General features: G+C 41.7%; 1 protein-coding gene across 4 annotated transcripts in view; it reads right to left on the bottom strand.

Annotated features, from left to right (window-relative positions):
• GRIN3A (glutamate ionotropic receptor NMDA type subunit 3A) overlaps positions 1 to 23,110 on the bottom strand; it is a 256,842-nt gene that overhangs the window by 86,852 nt on the left and 146,880 nt on the right. For all 4 annotated transcript variants that reach the window (XM_060199075.1, XM_007526769.3, XM_016189866.2 and 1 more), the window contains exons 4-5: positions 12,229 to 12,374; positions 3,731 to 3,846 (exon numbers count right to left, since the gene is read on the bottom strand). In XM_060199075.1, the coding sequence (XP_060055058.1) occupies positions 3,731 to 3,846; positions 12,229 to 12,374 (262 nt within the window). The remainder of the gene's footprint in view (positions 1 to 3,730; positions 3,847 to 12,228; positions 12,375 to 23,110) is intronic.

Genomic DNA, 23,110 nt, shown 5'->3' with positions numbered 1-23,110 from the left:
GTCTCTCTTCCTCTTTATCATGCCCTTTCCTCTTGATTTCTGGCTGTCCATATATATATATATATATATATATATATGTATGTATATATATGCAATAAAAAAGAACAGATGAAATAACTTGTTCAACATAGCACAGCAATAACAACTTTGCCCTAAGCCAAGCACTGTATTCAATAATTAGTGAGAAGCAAGCATAAGAACACAGTCAAAAACAGGCAAACGCCTTTGATAGAAAGACCACACGAATCACCACTGTGCAATTCTATCACTCTTCTCTATTGACCTTTACTGTCATTAACCCCCAACACATACATTTGGAACCCGTCTTCATTTATCTTAACATTTCCATTTTCCCCCAAGGCTTACAATCTGTCTTTGTGCTCACGGTGTATGATATTTAATATAATCAAAGATTTTCCACATGCTCTTGAATGAATAGTTTTGGGTTTTTGTGTGAAGGTCTCATGAAGGGTTTCAATTTAGTGTTGTCCCTGTTGGTACCTTGCCTCATTTTGACATCTTTTTCGCCTAAAGAAATACAGAGTGGTGATGCCGGGAGAGAGACAGTGGTAATTCTCCTCTGGTGTAGACTAGCGAGTAAATTACACTCATCACTGGTGGACTGAGTTTTCCTTGATGACCAAACTCCTGAAGTCATTTAAACACATGGGGATTTATATACACACTATCAGTGTGTTTCTAGGTATTTTTTTTTTTTAGGTATTTATTTCAAATCTGACTTAGTAAATCACACAATAGACCAGATACCACTAATTACATAATTATTATATGCCAACACGGCACTACATCTTAAAGGGATACAGATGAAGGGCCAGGCAGTGGTACACCTGGCTAAGTGCACACACTTTACAGTGCACAAGGACCAGGGTTCAAGCCCCTGGTCCCCACCTGCAGGGGGAAAACTTCATGGGTGGTGAAGCAGGGCTGTAGGTGTCTCTCTGTCTCTTTCCCTCTCTATCTGCCCCCTTCTCAATTTCTCTGTCTCTATCCAATAATAAATACATTAATTTAAAAAAATAAAAGTACTTATTAAAAAAGAGATATTGGTAGATATATGAAACACTTCTATAACTTAGATGAATTGTTCAGAACATCTTATATGACTTTTTTTATACGTACACCTTCCAATTAATAAATATTCACATCGGGCTGGATGGTGGCGCACCTGGTTGAGAGCACATGTTACAATGTGCAAGGACCCAGGTTCAAACCCCCAGTCCCCACCTGCAGGGGGAAAGCTTTGTAAGTGGTGAAGCAGGGCTGCAGGTATATCTGCCTGTTTGTCTGTCTGTCTCCTGCTTCCTCTCAATTTCTGGCTATCCCTATCCAATTAATTAATTAATTTAAATTAATTAATTAAAAACTTTTAAAAAGTTTACATCTTTATACATTTCAGAAACCTAATGATAAAGGAAATCATAAATTTTAAATAAAATAACTAAGAGGAATATTTCTCAAAAAATCTGTGAGACTAACATTTTAAAAAATAGCAATCAATATTGCTCCTACTATGTTGATAACGTTGTTGTTTGTAACTTGTAAGTATCCTCTCTTTGAACCTTACCAAATTCTGTTTTCAATTTGTAAACTTTTAACCAGAGTCAGCCCTGGATTAAAATTTCCGATTTGCATATCATGCATTTTTCAGGTAAACCAGTATTGCTGAGAACATTCTCTCCATTCCAATCTGCAGTTTTTTCTGCTCTTTTACAGGAAGAGCTCTTCCACATGCCATTTTACATTCATTTCCTTGGGAAAAAAATGTGTCTAGAGAAGATGGGAACTGCAAGAAACTAAGTCTCAGGAGCGTAGATGGAAATGTAAAAAGAAAACCAGTGGGGAGTTCATCGTGTGGCATCTGGCACTGGGGTCTAGCAGAGGCAAACACCACTGCCTTTCAACAAGAAAGCGTTGCCCCTGAAGACAAAGGCAGAAAAAGGATCCCCTTTTCTTATGCCCACTACAATGACTAATTGTTAGCAGCTGTTAACAGCAGAAGGGACCTCAATTACACAATGCATCTATGGCAGGGAAGGAAAAAAAAAAAAAAAACCAACCAACCAACCAACCAAACAAACAAACAACCAGCAATCCCCAGAAGCCACAAAAAAGAAAAAAAAGAAAATGGAAACTTTGCATCATCACATCAAAATGGGGTTCTATAATGAATGTTCTTTTAGTTTTCTAGTTTGTTTTTTTTTTTCTTTTGTGCGTTGGTTATAGTTACTATAGTATAAACAGACTATCACTACCACTACCACTAACTCTCTCTCTTCCTGAGTTTTAGCCCAGGTTCAGGTAGAGGTCACTTTGTCTGGAGCAGAGATTAATTTCTCCTAGGAGAAGGTTTGAGGAAACAGCCTCAGCAGTTCCATTCTTACTCATCACAAAAACAAAGACTAAAGTGAAAAAGTTGCTGATATACTTTGGAGAGACAGAGACCAACTGTCATTGGGAAACAGAGTTCAGAATCACCAGATTATACTCGTTAGCATACAGAAAAGTATAAAGGTTCTAGAAGTAGGTCTTGGATACCCCATGGGGCTGTCTTCAATCAAACGGTTTTCAGACAAATGAGCCTGGCTGTCTTGACAGCCAGCATACACTGTCAGAGGAGGGGAGCTGGAGCTTGGGAGACGTGAAATTTTCTGGCTCAAACTACCAGCTCTATGTATCAACTGTAGTTGAGAATTAAGAGATCTAGCTACTGACAAAGTGATCCTTCCTTCTTTGGTCTCAAGTTTGATTGATTGGTCAATCGAATTGGAAAGTAGTACTTTGCTGCCATTGGGGAGAAAGGCAAAAACTAATGACCCAAACAAAATTTAGTGTAGGCTTTTTAAAGTTACTAAGTTAGAATAAAACTTTTTCCTATTCTTTTTTTTTCCAGTGAATGAAAAATATTTGAGAACCATGATATTTGGATTTTAATTCCAAGATTATTGTCTAACTGTTTAATTATAATAAACTGATGTAATGTACTTGGGTTATCACTGGGGTGGGCAATCTGCCACTCCCAGTGGTCATTTTTTCCTTTTTTTCTTTTTTTCTAAACTTCTTATTTGTTTGTTTGTTGTTTTTGTTAGATAGGACAGAGAGCAACTGAGAGAGGATGGGGAGATAGAGAGAGGGAGAGAAAGATAAGATACTTGCAGACCTGCTTCACCTCTTGTGAAGCAGACCCCTTGAAGGAGGGGAGTGGGGATTCAAACCCAGGTCCTTGTGCTTGGTGTAGTTGGTGCATCTCTTTCTGGTCCCCCTTGGATTTTTTATTCATGAAATGTGTAGACTGAATTAGATTAACATTGGGATCCTTCCAGGTGAAAAATGCAAGCATTTCAGCTTTTACATTTTATTCATTACAGGCTTGGATCCTCAGAAAATGCAGATTAGATGAAATTTTGACTTTCAATTTTTTACTGTGTCACTATCCTCAGATACCAGAAGCAACATAATTTGGTTGAAAATGGTATTTTTTTAAAAAAAAATAGTTTTTCAAACAAGTGGTTAAATAAATGTTTGTGAGGTAGGAGAAAAATAAACTCCTAACTTCAGCAACTTAATAGCTAAGTGCTTATGAGCTAAAAGTGAAAACAAGGGAAGATGAATAGCTCTCTGCCTCTAACGTTGGCACTTGTGACTTTGCTAGGTTGGCAAACTGAGCACATCCAGAGTTGCAGAAAAAAAGTCAAGAATGAATGATGAATACCTTCAATGGCAAACGGCTTCCCCACTGTTAGAAGCTTGCAGTCAGCATCTATGGACACTTCATAATCCAGAAGAGCTTTGTCCATGATAAAGGCGTCTAGTTTCTCTGGATCATTCCTACATTTAAGAGCAAGAGAAGAAAGGCAAAAATGATTCATTAGCAGACAGGAAGCAGTACGGCTGACAGCTGGCTTTTGCTTAGAGGGTAGAAACCTGGACACTAAGGGCAGCCCAGGCTAGCCAGCTGCTGACTCAGCCTCACGGATCTGGGGGTGGGGTGGGGAATGAACCAGATGAAGAAGTAGACACTTTCCCATGATGTTTTTTCCTAAGGGATTGATCTAGCATCTTTTCCATGACTTCTCATCCAATAGCAACTCTGGAGGAATTCTGAGTTGAATGGGAAGGCACAAAGAGAAGTTTTCTTTTTCTTTTTTTTTTTTTTTCTGATGTTAAGATGAATAACTTTAGTTTAAGTAACGCATTCACTGTTCGCGATGCATTTTATCACTTATGATGGCCACAGGCTGGGTGGTAGTATCCTGTTTTTCACTGAGACTCAAAGAGTTGAGGTAATTTCACCCAAATGACACAACTAAGTCAAGTTTTAATCATCAGCCAACATGGAGAGATTCCTTTTGCCACGATCAGACTTTTCCCCCAGTTTTTAAATTATGTTTATTAATTGGATAGAGATAGCCAGAAACTGAGAGGATGGGGGAGACAGGGAGGGAGAGAGACCAAGAGACACCTGCAGCCCTACTTCACCACCTGTGAAGCTTTCCCCCTGCAGGTGGGGCATGGCCAGACTTTATTTGATAGTAGGAGTACAGAGTAAGAAAGCAAATGGAAGAGCTCTGGTACCCCTGGGGAAAAGGGAGTTAAGGTCCATTTAAAGCATTTTAGGAGATGGCTTAGTGAGCTACAGAACTTGCAAGCCTGAGATTCAGAGTTTGGTCCCCAGCATTACATACAGCAGAATGATACTCTTATTCTCTCTCATTAACAAATAAATAGATAAATCTGGGGGCTGGGTGGTGGCCCAGAGGGTTAAGTATGTAAGGATCTGTTGGTATGCTTCTAAATTCTGCTTCTAAGACCACTTCTGTTGCATTGCTTGACATTGTAGTCTATTTACATAATCATTGTTTTCATTGGTTTAATCCCCACTGGTTCGAATGCTATATTCCTTCTCCCCACCCCATATCCTACATACTTCCTCTTCCTGACACTTCCACCTCAGGAGACATAAAAGACAGGGCTTTCTAATGAAGAGGGATTAGAAGAGATTAGATTGTTGAACTGCATCCCCGCTCATCAATAAAGATGGAACTGCGTTCCCAGCTCAGCCATGAGTTCCTGGTCATCTCTCTACCGCCCCTGAAGCTAGCCCAGCCCGGCAAGGATCCTGGTTTTAGCCTTCAGCTCCCCACCTGCAAGGAGGTCACTTCACAGGCGGTGAAGCAGGTCTTCAGGTGTCTTTCTTTCTCTCCCCCTCTCTGTCTTCCCCTCCTCTCTCGATTTCTCTCTGTTCTGTCCAACAGGAATGACAGCAATAACAACAACAACAATAATGACAATGGCAACAAAAAATGGGAAAAAATGGCCTCCAGGAGCAGTGGATTCATAGTGCAGATACTGAGCCCCAGTGATAACACTGGAGGATATATATATATATATATATATATATATATATATATATATATATATATCATCACAGAATGGGAGAAGATCTTTACATGCCATACATCAGACAAGAGGCTAACAACCAAAATATATAAAGACCTTGCCAAACTTAACAACAAGAAAACAAATAATCCCATCCAAAAATGGGGAGATGACATGGACAGAATATTCACCACAGAAGAGATCCAAAAGGCCGAGAAACACATGAAAAAATGCTCCAAGTCTTTGATTGTCAGAGAAATGCAAATAAAGACAACAATGAGATACCACTTCACTCCTGGAAGAATGTCATACATCAGAAAAGGTAACAACAGCAAATGCTGGATAAGTTGTGGGGTCAAAGGAAATCTCCTTTACTGCTGGTGGGAATGTAACTTGGTCCAACCTCTGTGGAGAACAGTCTGGAGAACTCTCAGAAGGCTAGAAATGAACCTACCCTATGATCCTGCAATTCCTCTCCTGGGGATAGATCCTAAGAAACCCAACACACTCATCCAAAAAGATCTGTGTACACATATGTTTTTAGCAGCAGAATTTGTAATAGCCAAAACCTGGTGTCTAACAACAGATAAGTAGCTTCACAAATAGTGGTCTATATACACAATGGAATACTACTCAGCTATAAAAAATGGCGACTTCACCATTTTTAGCCGATCTTGGATGGACCTTGAAAAATTCACATTAAGTGAAATAAGTCAGAAACAGAAGGATGAATATGGGATGATCTCACTCTCAGGTAGAAGTTGAAAAACAAGATCAGAAGAGAAAACACAAGTAGAACCTGAACTGCAATTGGCATGTTGCACCAAAGTAAAAGACTCTGGGGTGGGTGGGTAGGGGTTGGGGGGGGGAGAATACAGGTCCAAAAAGGATGACAGAGGACCTAGTGGGCATTGTATTGTTATATGGAAAACTGAGAAATGTTATGGATGTACAAAATATTGTATTTTCTATTGAATGTAAAACATTAATTTCCCAATAAAGAAATTAAATAAATATATATATATACATATACATATCTGTATGTATATTTTAAGGACATAAGCGGGTCCTGCAAGATTATCTCAGCAGGAACGTGCACCTACTTTGTGATATCTAAGGCTCAGGTTGGAGCCTGGCCTCCATTGCACTAGAAGAGGCTCGTGGTATCCCCCCCTATTCCTCTCAATTTCTCTCTCTCTTTGAGAGAATATAACTTTCTTAAAGTTTTATTATCTTTATTTATTGGATAGAGATAGCCAGAAATTGAGAGGGTAGGGGAAGATAGATAGATAGATAGATAGATAGATAGATAGATAGAGAGAGAGAGCTGCAGCATTGCTTGGCTACTTGCAAAGTTTTCTTCCTGCAATTAGGGACTGGGGGCTTGAACTGAGGTCCTTGTGCATTGTAACATATGCACTCAAGCAGGGCGCTACCACCCAGCCCCTCTTTCTTTATCTATCTCTATTTATATTTTTAAAAAAACGGCAATGCACTAGGTTCAAAATAATAGACACCTTGTGTAACTCTCATGCACTCTATCCCCACGCCACCCCACCCCTGCCCTCAAACCTTTTCCTTTTAATCATAGATGCAGAGGCGGTTCAGAGAAGGTGGTGCGATGATATTGTGTTTCTTTTTCACAAAGGGGGCAAAGAAGGAGGCACTTCAAAGAAAACTATTTCAGATGTATGCAATGATTCTTGTTTTCAAGTATCCCTTTTGGAAAGGGAAAGAACATACATTTATTTGAGAAAGGTTTAGTAACCCTTAGGGTTGTCCAAGCAGCATGGATTCAGTTTTTCCTCTCTTAGAAGCATAAGTGAGGCTGATCAAAGTGAATACAGAGGAGTAGCTTTTAAACTCAGGGGACAATATGACTAAGGTCCCTAAAGAACTCTAAAAGAGAAGGGCATGTCTAGACTCACATCTAAGATTCATCACTAGGCAAAAGAAGTTTATCTCTACATGAGTGACCCTATCTGGACCACACATGGGTGCACAGTAAGTAAGTGTGTCAACAATTCTTGGGACCAATGACTGTGTCTCTTTCTCTTCTAGGAAGTAAAATAACTAGTTCAAAAACTATAGGTTCTGGATTTCAGTTACAAAGATACCTACATTTAGTTTTAACCAAAAGAGAGAAACACCTGCCCATTCCTTTGCTATGGGAAACTTCAAAGAGGGTTAGGGATGTGAACTGTCTCCCAGGAATATTATTAGGAACCTTGAGGGAATTCTGGTAATATTACCAAAACCAATCTGAAGGGTGTTTCTCTGAAGATTTATTGCCACAGAGTCGAATGTGCCTTGGGAGTTACAAGACAAGCGATCATTAACCAACACTCCACAGATATTTGCAACAGCAGAGAAAAATGGGTCTTTCTTTCTTTTCTTTTCTTTTTTTTTAAACCAGTAATTCATGAGACCCAATCTCAGTGGCATCTTTAAATAACCAGTCCTGATTTTTGGACTGCAAAATGCAGTTAATGATGACTACTGCAAAGGAAGGCAGGAAGCAGTCAGTGCATAGACTCCCATGGGCCCCTGAGTCACTGGTGGGTGAGGAAGTGGCCAGGTATGATCCAGGTAGAACAGCTTCCAGACTGGCTGAATCATTTTTATAATTGGCAGGGCCTTCAGCTGTTTCTCCCATATGGAATCATCCTCTGTAATTTTGGGCATCCATTTAATAACACACACAGCACAAACCAGGCATATATAAATATAGTACAGTAATACCTTAATAAGGGAGTAATATATAGGAAAATGGTCACCACAGCAAGCAGAGCTCTAAGACTAAGCCCAGGGGAATAATGAAAGGAGAGAGTAGGACAGGTTTAATAGAGAAAATTGTCATGTGTAGATAGTAGCAAGTGTTTGCAGATCGGGGCTCTGGGATATCTGGGTGGGCGGTGGGGGATACCAAGAGGATTGTGATTACTTGGACTGGTAGGTTAAAGCATAAGGAATGATGAAGACAACAGGGGAGGGTTGGGGAGGGGAGGGAAAGGGAGAGGAGGAGAGAGAGGAGAAGGAGAAGGGAGAGAGGGAGAGAACACTCATCAACAGAAGTTGAGTAAGAAGATTTGAAAGGGAAACTAAAAGCAGGACATGAACAAACTGTAAGTAGGGCACCAAAGTAAAAACCCTGTGGTGAGGGGTAGACATGCAGCTTCCTGGGTCAGTGGGGGTTGGGAGTGGGTGGGAGGGATGGGTCACAGTCTTTTGGTGGTGGGAATGGTGTTTATGTACACTCCTAGTAAAATGTAGTCATATAAATCACTAGTTAATTAATATGAGAGGGGGAAAATTAATTGTATGTCTAGAAGTTTTTTAAAACACAGACTGAATCTTTTAAATATATAGGCTGTGTATTTGATAGGTGGACTCTCTCAAAAGCCTAGACCAAGTAGATCAGAAGCAACCAATAGCACAGCTGTATACAAGATACTGGGTACTGTACAGCAAACCATAACAAAAGGACTTTTCAAAGTTAACCCAATTACCAAATAATGTGACGATAACATTAACTATCGACTGTCTTTTTGAACCCTAAGACAGCAGGAACCTCACATCTCCACTAGAGAGCCCCTACTTCCCCCAGTCCTGGAACCCTTGGATAGGGCCCACTTTCCCATATGCTTCTCCCAATCCATATAAAATAATATTGCATCTATCGATCACAACTTAACCAACGCAAAGATTGCCACCTCAACATGCTTCACGTCAGACTCTGTCCAGAGACTTCACGTGTAGAATGACAACCCTTCAGCTTCATTACTCGGGTGAGACCTTTCCTTTCATAGTATACTCTAATTTCATCTCAGGTGGTTCACTTTCTAACAAAGTCCCATAACCTAGATATACACCAGTTTCTGTGAGAGAGAGCTTATGTTCACACGTATCCATAAACTACTGCAAAATATATGCCTGAAAGCAGAAGTACACTAGAGTTTGCAGTGAGTACCCCCCTAACACTTCCTCTCCACTATTCCAAGCTTTGGGTCCATGATTGCTCAACAATTTGTTTGGCTTTGTATGTTAACTCTCTTTTCAGTCACCAGGTTCCAGATGTCATCAGGATGCCGGCCAGGCTTCCCTGGACTGAAGACCCCACCAATGTGTCCTGGAGCTCTGCTTCCCCAGAGCCACACCCTACTAGGGAAAGAGAGAGGCAGACTGGGAGTATGGACCGACCAGTCAATGCCCATGTTAAGTGGGGAAGCAATTACAGAAGCCAGACCTCCCACCTTCTGCAGCCCTCAATGACCCTGGGTCCATGCTCCCAGAGAGATAGAGAATGGGAAAGCTATCAGGGGAGGGGGTGGGATATGGAGATTGGGTGGTGGGAATTGTGTGGAGTTGTACCCCTCCTACCTTATGGCTTTGTTAATTTATCCTTTCTTAAATAAAAAAAAAAATAATAAAGCATAATGAAAGATGAAGACAACAGGGGAGGGGAGGGGATGGGAAGGGAGAGGAGGAGAGGGAGGGGAAGGAGAAGGGAGAGAGGGAGAGAAGAAGGGGGAGGGAGAGGGGGAGGGGGAGAGAGAAGGGGAGGGAGAGGGGGAGGGGGAGAGAAGAAGGGGGAGGGAGAGGGGGAGGGGGAGAGAAGAAGGGAGAGGGAGAGGGGGAGGGGGAGAGAAGAAGGGGGAGGGAGAGGGGGAGGGGGAGAGAGAAGGGGAGGGAAAGGGAGTGGAAAGGAGAAGGGGAGAGAGAGGGAGGGAGAGGGGACAAGGAAAAAGAGGGAGAGGGAGGGGGAAGGATAAATGGAGGGGGGGAGAATAGAGATAGGAAGTGAAAAGTACTAATGATGAATTCTGCCTATATCCCTCCCAGTTTCCCCTTGGTCAGTTGATCACCCGAAGAACCTATAAAAGTGAAGATTCTGATGCAGTAAATCTGGGACAGGGTCTGAGGTTTTGTGTTTCTAATAAGCTCTCTAGATACTAACTGGAGCAAAGATGCTGTTGGAACATGGTCTTTGAATGGCAATGACTTACTTTTCTGTGATGTTATACTCGCTGCAGCAGTGGCTGAGTTCTAGGGATCTGGCTCTAGTTCTGACCTTGCCACTTAGTATCTATCACCAGAGGCAAGTTATATCTTTGGGGTCTCATTTTCTCCATTTGTACCTCTTTTCTTTTTCTTTTTTCTTTATTTTTTAATTGCCACCAGGATTATCTCTGGAGCTCAGTGCCTGCATGATAATTCCACCATTGCTCATGGCCCCCTTTTCTCTTTCTCTATTTCTTTCTTTCTTTCTTTCTTTCTTTCTTTCTTTCTTTCTTTCTTTCTTTCTTTCTTTCTTCCTTCCTTCCTTCCTTCCTTCCTTTCTTCCATTCTCTTTTATTTGATATGAGAGAGACAAATTGAGGAGGGTGTTGGAAGACAAGAAGGGAGACAGAAAAAGAGACACCTGCAGTACTGCCTTACTGTTTGTGAAGCTTTCCTCTGGCGGTGGGAGCCAGGGATTTGAACCTGGGTCCTTGACCCTGGTAATGTGTGCTCTCAACTAGATGCACAACCACCGAACCCCTTTTAACACTTTTCTAAGGACTACTTTTCTGGCTAGAGCAGGTCCAACAGTGAGTGTCGGGGACCTTTTCAGTGGAAACTAGCCCAAAATATGACTACCAAAGAGGAGTAACTCATTTCCCCCTTTTCACACCGCTAGAAGAGGCCAGTTTGCCATCCTTTGCAGTCTAGCCACCAGCCACTGCTCTATGCCTCCCACTTCTCTTAGCCTGAAGGTGTGACTACAGGAGAGGAGTGGGAGGCAAAAGGTACTAAGTTGTGTGTTATACAGGGACCATTTCTGCTTTAATGTTCTTGCAAAATGAAGAGTACCATTTTATAGTACTTGAACAGCAAATCTGAGAGCACAAGGTTTCCTCTCTAGACGCTAGTTAAAAGCTCATAAAATTGTCTTAGGTGTCCATTACTAGAGCTCTTGTGTCCTGGGAAATGACTTATTTATTTACTCTCTTTCTTAAGATCGAGTTGCAGGTGGTAAGTCCATTGAGAAGATGACTATGGGTGGCTTTGGAAAAATCCAGTTCTGGGATGCTGCACAGTCCTAATGACTGGAGACTTGAATGCATGCCATTGCCTTGGGACCAGCAGTCAGCAGGGAGAAAGGACTGCTCGCCACCACACTGTGGTGTTTATCAGGGACCATCCACTCGCTTCTCTCAGGCAGGCTCAGAAGCACAGACCTTTTCTTGGCATTCAGATCCACACTGAATTACAGGCTCTGATAATCAGCCATGACAAGGTGATTTCTCTTGATTGCTTCTCATAAATTCTGATGAGAAGTATACAGACCTGGGAATCATTGTCTTTTATCTTAGCTCCTTTCTACAGGAAATCTCTAAGATAAATTTCAGTTCCTTGTAGCAAGAGGAGACAGTCCACGGGCTTAGAGATTCACTGTAAAGGAAAGGGTTGCCTTGGGACACTTTATCCTCTGGCCACATTCCCTGAATGTTGGATCATTTTGGCACCATTGTTTTCTCCAGTGATGGGAAGCCAACATTTCCTTCCCCAACCATCTGCTACACTAATGACCCCATGGGCACTGTGAGCAAAGCTACTGCCCATGTGGGACTGTGCAGGTAACTTAATGTAGGTCACATAATTAAATGTACACTACTCCATGCTGCTTCTTGGACCTCACGCTGTGAGAGGTATTACTGAACCACAAGTGGGTATATTAGCTGTCATTAAAAAAAAGAAAAAAACAACATAGCAAATACTACATCAGCAGTTAAATGATGACTTATTTATTCAACTAGAACTGTTTAGACCCAGGAGGTTGACACTCACTTCAGATAGTCCACTCCGTCGGGGGTGGCTGGTACATTGTACCTTCTCATATACTCATGCATCTCCGGGAAACTCTGCCTCACATAATCTTCAGCACTGCTTTCCCGGACAGTTCCAAACCGGAAGCCTTGGGAGGGATGATGGAGCTATGAGGAGAAACAAACAAACAAACAGAAACCATTGTTAATATATTCTTAGACTTATTCTCAAATTTTATCCTTTATGTTATTCTTTGTAAACTAACAATGAGGTAGAGTTTTTCAATTACATTTAGGCATAAATGTGCATATAGGAATTTGAGGGGAGGAACCCGGAGGTGGCACACCTGGTTGAGTGCACAGTTTACCTAGCACAGGGACCAGGGTTCAAGCCTCCGGTCCCACAACTTGCTGTTTATGACAGATTCTCCTTTTATAAACCATCCTGGTAAATATATATATGAGAAAACCAAGATATTTTTCTACCTCTTACTGTATTTTTTAATATTCATGTATTTTCCCTTTTGTTCCTTTTTTTTGTTGTTGCTGTTGTTGTAGTTATTATTGTTATTGATGCTGTCGTTAAATAGAACAGAGAGAAATGGAGAGAGGAGGGGAAGACAGAGAGGGGGAGAGAAAGATAGACAACTGCAGACCTGCTTCACCACCTGTGAAGCGACGCCCCTGCAGGTGGGGAGCCAGGGGCTGGAACCGGGATCCTTATGCAGGTCCTTGTGCTTCGCGCCACGTGTGCTTAATCTGCTGCGCTACTGCCTGACTCCCCCTCTTAATGTATTTTTCCTGTTTTCTTCTTCTTCTGTGTTTGCTATCATATCTATGGCTTCATCCATGCAAGATGTGCTGAGTCTCTACTGCTGAGTCACCGTGTCACCCCTGAACTCTCTTCTATAAACCTTATCTCCTTTACACTGCTAGATTTTCAACTTCTTTACTGCTCTGGTAGCATTGCCTAAAATACTGAATGAACCATTGTAGCCCAGTGCTTTCTAACATGCTGTTACTCAGCAGAATGTTTGGTGAAATATTGATCAGGAGAACCTGGGTTCAAGTCCCTGGTCTTGAGTGGTGAAACAGTGCTGCAGTGTTGTTTTCACCGGGCTGGCTTCACGGGCGGGTAACAGACGACCAGGGACTCATGGCTGAGCTGTAGGCAGTATCTCTTTATTCATGCAGGACGCAGCACAATCTAAGACGAGCTAAGTTAAACTCAAAGTACAGTACCGTAAAACTCACAATGCTGTCTTTATATATACTTGCCAAGTAGGGTGGAAACAGGATGTGACATAGAGAGGGTGGAGAGAAAAGTGACTGGTGAAAATCAGAGTGTGACAAAGAGGGGGCAGATTAGGCGAGAATCCTATCACTGAACCACAAATGCCCTGGAGGGAGGGTGGAACTTGTTAACAGTGGTTATGTAAATAGAATGAAGTGGTTATGTAAATAGAATAGTGTTAAGCAGGGAGGATTTAAACCAAATGAAACAGAAGGGGTTTCATGCATACCAACACTGCAGGTCTCTCTCTCTCTCTTCCTCTCTCTCCCTCTCTCTCTCTCTCTCTCTCTCTCCCATCCTAGTACTAACCAGGCCCGACCCTGCCTAGCTTCCTATATCAGATGAGATCAGGTGTGTTCAGAGACTCTCTCTAATAACATTTTCTTATCTTTTTTTTTAAATTTCTTTACTAGGAGATTAACAGTTTACAGTCAACAGTAAAATACAACAGTTTGCACATGTGCAACATTTCCCAGTTTTCCACATAACAAGTCAACCCCCACTAGGTCCTCCTCTGCCGTCATGATCCAGGACCTGAACCCTTCCTCCTCCACCCACCCCAGAGTCCTTTATTTTGGTGCAATACACCAACTCCAGGCCAAGTTCTGCTTTGTGTTTTCTTTTCTGATATTTTTCCAACTTCTTTTTTTTTTTTAAATTTCTTTATTGGGGGATTAATGTTTTACAGTCAACAGTAAATCCAATAGTTCGTACATGCATGACATTTCTCCATTTTCCACATAAGAATACAACCCCCACTAGGTCCTCTGTCATCCTTTTCTTCTGTTACAAAATTTTATTTGTTTATATAGGACAGATATAAAGAGACGTTGAGAGGAAAGAAGAGACAGAGAGGAATTGAGTCACCTGCAGTACTGCTTTACTGCTTATGAAGACCCCCCCCCGAAAGTGGGGGGTGGGGCTGGTGGTGGGGTGGGGACCAGGGGCTTAAACCTGGGTCTTTGCATATGGTAATATACGCACTTAACCAGGTGCACTACTCTCTCCCTCTCCCTTCCCTCGCAGTTTCTCTTTGTCCTATCCAATACAATAAAGATACACATATATTTAGAAACTTTTAAATATTTATTTATTTATTCCCTTTTTGTCGCCCTTGTTTTATTGTTGTAGTTATTATTGTTGTCTGTCTTCATTGTTGGATAGGACAGAGAGAAATGGAGAGAGGAAGGGAAGACAGAGAGGGGAGAGAAAGACAGACACCTGCAGACCTGCTTCACCACCTGTGAAGCGACTCCCCTGCCAGTGGGGAGCTGAGGGGCTCGAACTGGGATCCTTATGCTGGTCCTTGGACTTTGCACCATGTGTGCTTAACCCACTGCACTACCACCCGACTCCCAATTAGAAACTTTGAACCCGGAGAGCAGAGAAAGCTTTCTTATCCAACTTAACATACAGGGGGCTAAAATATAGCTTATAACTCAATTTTTTAAAAAGGTCTCCCTATAAATGTAAAAAGATGTTAGGTCAATAATTAAAATACCTTGTCTTACTTTATATAAAAAGAACTCTTTTATGAGTCCATTTCCCCATAGTATTCTATGTGAATGCTTCTGTGGCCTCTGAACTATTTAAAAAAAAACACTTTATTTTATTTGATAAGACAGAAAGAAATTGAGAGGTACAGGAAGAGGGAAAGAGAGAGAGAGAGAGAGAGAGAGAGAGAGAGAGAGAGAGAAATAGAGACCTGAAGCACTGTTTCAATGCTTGTGAAGCTTTCCCCCTGCAGGGACTTGAACCTGGGTCCTTGTGCATGGTAACATGTGCACTTAAACAGGTGTACCATTACCTGACCCTCCCCACTCCAACTGCTTTTAAGCAACCTGAGTTTCTTTCCTCTGCTGAGTGCATCAGTATAGTATCTATCCTCAAGACACTGGAAAGAGTTAGGGAGGAACTAGCAGATCTGGGTTCATATTTACAGCGGAGGACTGAGCTTTTGCTCTTTTCTTTCCATGCTTTCCTTCTGCCTGTCACTCTTACCTCTGCCTCACAGGATTCTAAGGTCTGTGAAGGGAATCATGTGGAGACTGGACATTTCCTTCAATATTAACCTAAATAGCACTCTAGGAAGAACTCAGGCCTGCAAACATGTGGTCCTGAGTTTGATCCTTGGCACCTCACGTGATACTTTGGTTGTATCAATTTCATAAATAAATATGTTTTCAAAAGATTAATATAAATAACCAGTGGCGGGAGCAAAATCAGGCTTGTGTGTGACACAGCCCCAGCAGGCTAGGGCTAACTGCAAAGCAGAAAGTCCTGGACTAAACTGAAGCCATTTCTCCATTTCTCCTTACACAGATAATTTAAAGATTTGCTGGCTATTGAAAATACACAAATATTACCTGAGGACAATGATGGGAGCAAGTCAGGCCTGCTGTATAGCACAGCCCCAGCAGACTAGGGCTAACTGCAAAGCAGAAAGTCCTGGACTAAACTGCAGCCATTTCTCCATTTCTCCTTACACGGATAATTTAAAGACCTATTGACTATACTGGATATGCACAAATAATACCTGGGGACAGTACATTGTGACAATTATGGCAGTGAGTGGGACAAGGCTAAAAATGGCCTATGAGCAGAAGCTGCTATACCCATTGAAAGGCTTTCAGAAAAGGAGCTACTTATCACCATTACAGTTTCTCAACCAGCTGGACTCAGACCAAAAGCCAGAATTACGGGGGGCTTATAGTATGAGTGACAGACTGTGGTCATCACCTAATTATAAAGAGACCTTATTACTTACCCTCACCCACAGAAAGTTAGTAAACTTTCATTAGCTGAAAGTCAGTGAACTTTCATATTTGCAAACGTTAGCCAGAAGAGAGCCCCCAGGGTGTGTGTTCACTTTAAAGCAGAAGATTTCTTTAGGTGGACAGCCTACTATGATCTAGTTAGACCCATCCAAGAATGGGTTAAGCAGAAAAGCTATTAGATTTAGCTCCAGGGAAAAATGTTTTATTCATACAGAAGGTCAGAACAGGGAGATGGTCAAAACACAGATGGTCATTTCAAGGGAACTTTCAAGGAAAAATTTAGACCACCACAGACCCAAGAAACTTTCAAGGGAAGATTTAGGCTACCCCAGACCCAAGAAACTTTCAAGGGGAGATCAGGATGCTCCAGACCTAGGGAACTTTCTAAGGAAAACATACCTATAATAATAATAATGTTGTTTAAGGTTATTCCTGATGTTAATGAAAATAATTATACATGGTGTCATCTGTATCCTTGATGTTAAAGAAAATAATCTTACATAATGTCAACTATATCCAGGCAAAAAGTATTTAAATAATAAACCTGTGCAGACAGAGGGCAGAGACGCCTCTCTCCTGCACCTGAAACAGCTGACGTGTCTCTCACTTCATTCATCTCACCGACTCCCCCTTTCCTTCAGGGACTCTGAATTACTTTCTCCCAGGACCGGCTCCCGGCAAACCAGGATCATTGAGAGGATGCATTCTGTTAGCCTGTCACAGACTCTACTATAACTTGAAGAAGTTTTGCAAACACGGCCACCCGAGTCCAAGCCTCAGTCATCTCTGTCTTCTATCTCTTCTCTCACATCCAGTCAGAATAATCTTCTTACAGTCCAAATCTGATCATGATATCCCTTGCTTAGCGCTTATCGATGGCTCCCTGTTGCACTTGGAATAAAACTCAAGCTCTTCATAACGTCTCTCAGGTGTAGCGCAATTTTTTTTTCCTGCTCCCTCTTCAGCCTCATCCTCTCAGTCCTCTGCTGGCCCTGTAAGCCGTAGCCAGTTCTCTTTGACACTTTTTTTTTCTTGCTTGACTAGAGCTTTAGCCCAAAGTCTTCACTCTGTTGGACACGCTCTATCTCTTCAACACTATTTTTCCTTTCTGTAGTTAATTCTTAAAAGTCACTTTCTCAGAGAAGTCTGTAGATTAGACCCCCATCACAGCCTCCTGTAATTTCACACAGCTTGGTGATGAAATTTGGAATTTGTCAATATCTGCTTTTCCTGCTTGTTTCTAAGTTTTTACAAGGACATCCTATGCCAATTTTCATTTTTTTCTTTATTGGTGGATTAATGGTTTACACTCAACAGTGAAAAACATTATTTTGTACATGTGTAACATTTCTCAGTTTTCCACATAACATTTTTTAAAGATTTTTCTTTCTTTTTTATTTTTTTATTCCCTTTTGTTGCCCTTGTTATTTTTTTTATTGTTGTAGTTATTATTGTTGTAGTTACTGATGTCATTGTTGTTGGATAGGACAGAGAGAAATAGAGAGAGGAGAGGAAGACAGAGAGGGGGAGAGAAAGACAGACACCTGCAGACCTGCTTCACCGCCTGTGAAGCGACTCCCCTGCAGGTGGGGAGCCGGGGGCTCCAACCGGGATCCTTGCGCTGGTCCTTGCACTTAACCTGCTGCACTACGGCCCAACTCCCATAACAACATTTTATTTAAAAAAAGATTATCTTTATTTACTGGATAGAGACAGCCAAAAATCGAGAGGCACAGACATTTGAAACACTGCTTCATCATCTGTAAAGCTTTCCCCCTGCCATTGGGGACTGGGGAATCAGATTCAGGCCCTTGAGCACTGTGATATTTGTGTTCAAACAGGTGTACCACCCCCAGCATTCCTTCCCACATGCCTATTTTCTTTATATGGTTCATAAGTCCTCAACAAATGTTTTCTGCTAATATTTTTCCTATCCTCCCTCTTGTCCTCTTCATTAAGCAATAGACTCCATGCTTGGCACATAGTAGATGCTTAATAACTTACTGGTTCCGTATCAACTCATCATTCTTAATATGACATTCTCTTAGATATACTGCAAATTTACTGCCTTTGTACCATCTCTTGGTATCTTTTGTCATACTTTTTGTTGGTTTTCCTAGTAGAGCCCATGCTTGGCATGTATGAGGTCTTGAGTTTGTCCATTACACCCTACCTCCAGATTTAATTTTTTCCTTGGTTCTTTAAAAACAATACATTTTTTTTGTTTCTACATTTGGTATTCTAATGGGGAGAAAAAGGTTACTGAGCAGTCACAGAATAATAATAGGTTGGGAAAGGGGATCTAAGAACAGATAGATTGTATCTATGTGTCCTACGTGTCCCTGTGGTGCATAAGTCAAACAGCTCAAGCTGTCAGAACATCTGTGTCAGGGAGGGAGGGAGGGTAAAAGTGTACATACAAAGAGCTAAAGCAACTGACATGCCTTACAACCATCAACAGAAAGTCTCCAGGTGCGAAGAATTTCTTTAAAGTCTCTGCTAAGTGTGTGACTACTCTTCCCATTGTTTATATTTGTGTCCACCTCTTTAAGCCTTGGGGAAATATGGAAGGTGAAACTATCTATTTGTATGTGGGTTATGCAGTATTAGTGGAATGCTGAACTTGACTCATGGAGAATAATCAGATAGCTATTTCACAGAAAACATAAGTGGTTAAAACACTAATTTGAAAGCAAACTCAAGAGATAATCAAACTTCTTTGTCCGAGGTTGATATGATGCTTAAGATTCAAAAGCAACTCCACTGGTGCCTGGATCATGCTGAGTGATATAAACTGGAAGAAGAAAAAGAAAGACTGGATGAGACAACCTCACCTCCCCTGAGCCCTAGCCCACTAGGGAAAGATAGAAACAGGCTCGGGGTATGGATCCACCTGCCAATGCCCATGGCCAGCAGAGAAGCAGTTACAGAATCCAGAACTCCCACCTCCTACACCCCAAAGAACAATCTTGATCCGTACTCCCAGTGGGGGAGAAATGCTAGGAGGAAGAGGATAAGAGGGCTCTGAACTCCAGCTCCACCAGGACCTGGAGAGAGAGGAGGAAAAGGGGAGGGACATTTGGATATAGTAATAGCATTATGAGTGGCTTGGAGGGCAAGGGAAGGCTGGACCTGGAAGAAAAAGGGGGCAATTATGTGCAAATGCAGACAGATAACTATAGAGGTGATAGTTAACCCTTGTCTGCAACCTTTGGAGAACTGAAGTGGTTTACAATGAACTACTCAGTCTATTTTATGTTATAATTCTTTTCTCTATTACTCCTATTTCTTTTCTTTTTTCTCACAGAAGTTGGATTCTCCATTTACATTGAAGGGTTTTATTACCACACTCTTCATTTTCAGCCTGAAGTCCTCTGTGTTAGGTCACTTAAACCCTCAGTTAACAACAAACTTTTGACTGACATGAGCTTTAGCCCAGGGTCTTCTGACAACTTTCACTATTGCATGGAATCCCTAGAATAGTCTAGAGGGTCAGGAAACCACGACCCATGGGCCAAATGTTCTCCCCTACCTGAAAAAACAGGTGTAAATCAAGCTTTGCAGGAACTCAACCATGCCTGTTCATTTACATATGGCTACCTTTGCTCTACAACAGTAGAGAAAAAACAGGGTAGTGGAAGCAACTGTGACGTTTCATGACGCCTAAAAGATTTACTCTTTTGCTTGAACAGGAAATATTTGCCAGTCTTGTTAAGGACCATACTGATCTAGCTACCTCCTTGACTCTCATATTCAAATCTCCCTTCTCTCCTCTCAAATTCCAGTGGTCTCTTGAGAACTGTCACCTTTGAAGGTGAATGAACAGAGGTTGCTTTGATAAATTCCAACAGGCTTCCTGGTACTGCCAGACTTAGACTTATTCTGACGACTTTTTTAACAGCTTTTGATTCTTTCTAGGACCAGGAATAGGAAGGCTTTGGTCCCAAAATTTCAGAGTGAAACATCAGTATCTTGCTTGGGTTAACTTAAAACTGAATTAAATTTTATGTATTTATTGCCTCCAGGGTTATTGCTGGGGTTTGGTGCCTGCACTACGAATCAACTGCTCCTGCTGGCCATTTTCTTTTTCCATTTTATTGGCTAGGACAGAGATAAATTGAGAAGTGGGAGATAAATTAAGAGGGAGGAGAAAGACAAACATCTGCAGACCTGCTTGTATAGCTTTCCCCCTGCAGCTGAGGAGTGGGGCTTCTAACTCAGATCCTTGCATGGGTCCTTGTGTTTAGGACTTTGTGTGCCATCACTGGGATCCTTCAATTTTATTTCTGTATTTTATTTTGTTTTATCTGCAGTCAGGGCTACATGCCTTCAAGGTCTCACCATTCTGGCTACTTCTTTATTGAGGGAGGGAAGCAGATAGGGAGGGAGCGAGGGAGGCTACAGGGCCTCTATGTGGTGCCATGAGTGGTCCACATGACAAGGCACATACACTAGCTAGGGAGTACTCTCGTCTCTCTCATCTCTCTCTCTGTGTCTTAATTAATTAATTAATTAATTTCTTCTAGGGTTATTGCCAGGGCTCGGTGCCTGTACCACGAATCCACTGCTCCTGGAGTCCATTTTTTCCCCTTTTGTTTTCCTTGTTGTTTTTATCATTGTTGTGGTTATTATTATTGTTGTTGTTGCTGCTGTCGTTGGATAGGACAGAGAGAGGGGGAGAGAAAGATAGACACCCACAGACCTGCTTTACCGTCTGTGAAGCGACTCCCCTGCAGGTGGGGAGCCGGGGGCTCAAACCGGGATCCTTACGCCAGTCCTTGCTCTTCGCGCCATGTGTGCTAAACCCGCTGTGCTACCACCCGACTCCCTCTGTCTCTTCAGTCCTCAAATTTCATTTCAAATTAAAACAGCCTCTGCTGCCATAGTTTCCGAAGTTCTGAAAGTTATAGATGCACATATTCACTCATTTTTTTATTTGCCACTTTTCCCCATTCCTTTCTTTCTGACAACCTTATGCATTTGCCTCCTCATCAAAATCTGGAGTTATTATTTCTTATATTTCTAGTGATGGTAAAAGCTAACCTTTATTAGGTATCTTCTGCATTCTAGGAACTGTGCCAAGATCTTAATTCGTCACTTCCCTTAATCCCCATAACATCTTGTTGCAGGGTATATAATCATTATCCCCTGTAAAGGTCAGGAACTAAAGCTTGAAGTCATGAAGCATGTTGCCCAAGCCACACAACCACAAAGTGTCAGATCAAGGAACTGAATCCTGAAACCTCAGCATGTGAACTATTAATCTCTAGTTTATACCGCCCTCAGGAAAGATTCTTCTTTGAGATGCTATAGGCCAGCCAGGCATTTTTCAACCTTAATGGTCAATTTAGTCCAAACAACTAGTGCTAGCTTGAAGAAACGGGACAAAGAACTCATGCACTTTGGGTTTTCAAAATAGTTATTTATCTAAAAAAGACTTCCTAACTTCTGCCAACATGAAGACCCCCAAATCTCACCTGCTATATTCTTACCTTTAAGTTCCTGATTATCAAATAATTTGTTCTTCTTTATATATTAGTGCTTTTCAGTCACCAAGTTGCAGATGTTACCATGACACCAACCTGACTTCCCTGGGCAGACAACCTCACTTAGTGTTTCCTAGAACCTCACCTCCCCAGAACCCTGCCCCACTAGATAGAAACAGGCTGGGGGTATGGATCTACTTGCCAACATCTATGTCCAGTGGAGAAGCAATGACAGAAGCCAGACCTTCCACTTTCTGCACCCCACAATTACCCTGGGTCCATACTCCCAGAGGGATAAAGAATAGGAAAGCTATCAAAGGAGCACATTAGATATGGAGCTTTGGTGGTGGGCATTGTGTGGAAATGTACCCCTCTTATCCTTGTCAGTATTTCCATTTTATAAGTGAAAGGAAATTTTTTAAATGAAAAAAAAAGGTATTTATCACAGTTGCAGCAGCAGAACCAGCAACGTTTGAACTGTATTAAATACTTACAGAACTCACCTTGCATATTATTTCAATCACGGTGCACACGCTGCATGGTGAGGCAAAGCAAGCAAATAAACAACCTGATTGGGCACCTCACTCCCTGAAACAGGCAGCCATCCTGTGTCCCAGGGGGCTAAATATCTTGTGCTTAATATCTAGCCACCTCAAGGGTGGATTTAGTCTGCTTCCTTCTTCCCTGCCTCTTCACACACCTCTGCCGCCCACACCGACCATCTCAGCACTTTTCTATTCTATTTGGATTGCAGGTTGGGGGTTAGGGACTGAACTTTTGCTCTCTGCATGTGTCAAGCTTTGTGCTGGGAAACATCAACAAGGACTATTTGACGGAAGCCTTGCAACAATCCCATGAAATATTTTCTAGCATCTATAAATGCTTTCTACAGGAAACTAAGGCTTATGTTTAAATAATTTGCCAGTGATCACTCAGTAGACTCCATTCTATGCTGTGCTGCTTCTAGATCTGTGCAATAAAGAGACATCAGACCATAATGAGAGAGGTGGAGAAAGGGGCCTATTTGGGGCTACACAGATGACACAAAATGAGTTTGAAGAAAACCATAATTCAGCTGTTACAAATAAAATACACTGAATGTATAATTCCTTCCCTCCATGCATGCAGTTCATAAAAATAAGTGTTCTTAAAAACAGAAGCAAGCAAACTGTAAGACGTGTGAAAACTCTGGTGTTTAGGTGGTAGGAGGATGGAGAGACAGGACTCTGGTGGTGGGTGTGGTGTGGAACTACACACTATAATCTCACAATCGGATAACAAACTACTAACAACAAATAAAAAACCATTAAAAATAGTTTTCTTTTCCTTTTTGTGGGCTCTGTTCAA

The sequence above is a fragment of the Erinaceus europaeus genome, chromosome 10, assembly GCF_950295315.1.
Source record: "Erinaceus europaeus chromosome 10, mEriEur2.1, whole genome shotgun sequence".
Lineage (NCBI taxonomy): Eukaryota > Metazoa > Chordata > Mammalia > Eulipotyphla > Erinaceidae > Erinaceus > Erinaceus europaeus.
The sequence above is the reverse complement of the archived record's forward strand: the minus strand, read 5'-3'. Positions and strand labels throughout refer to the sequence as shown.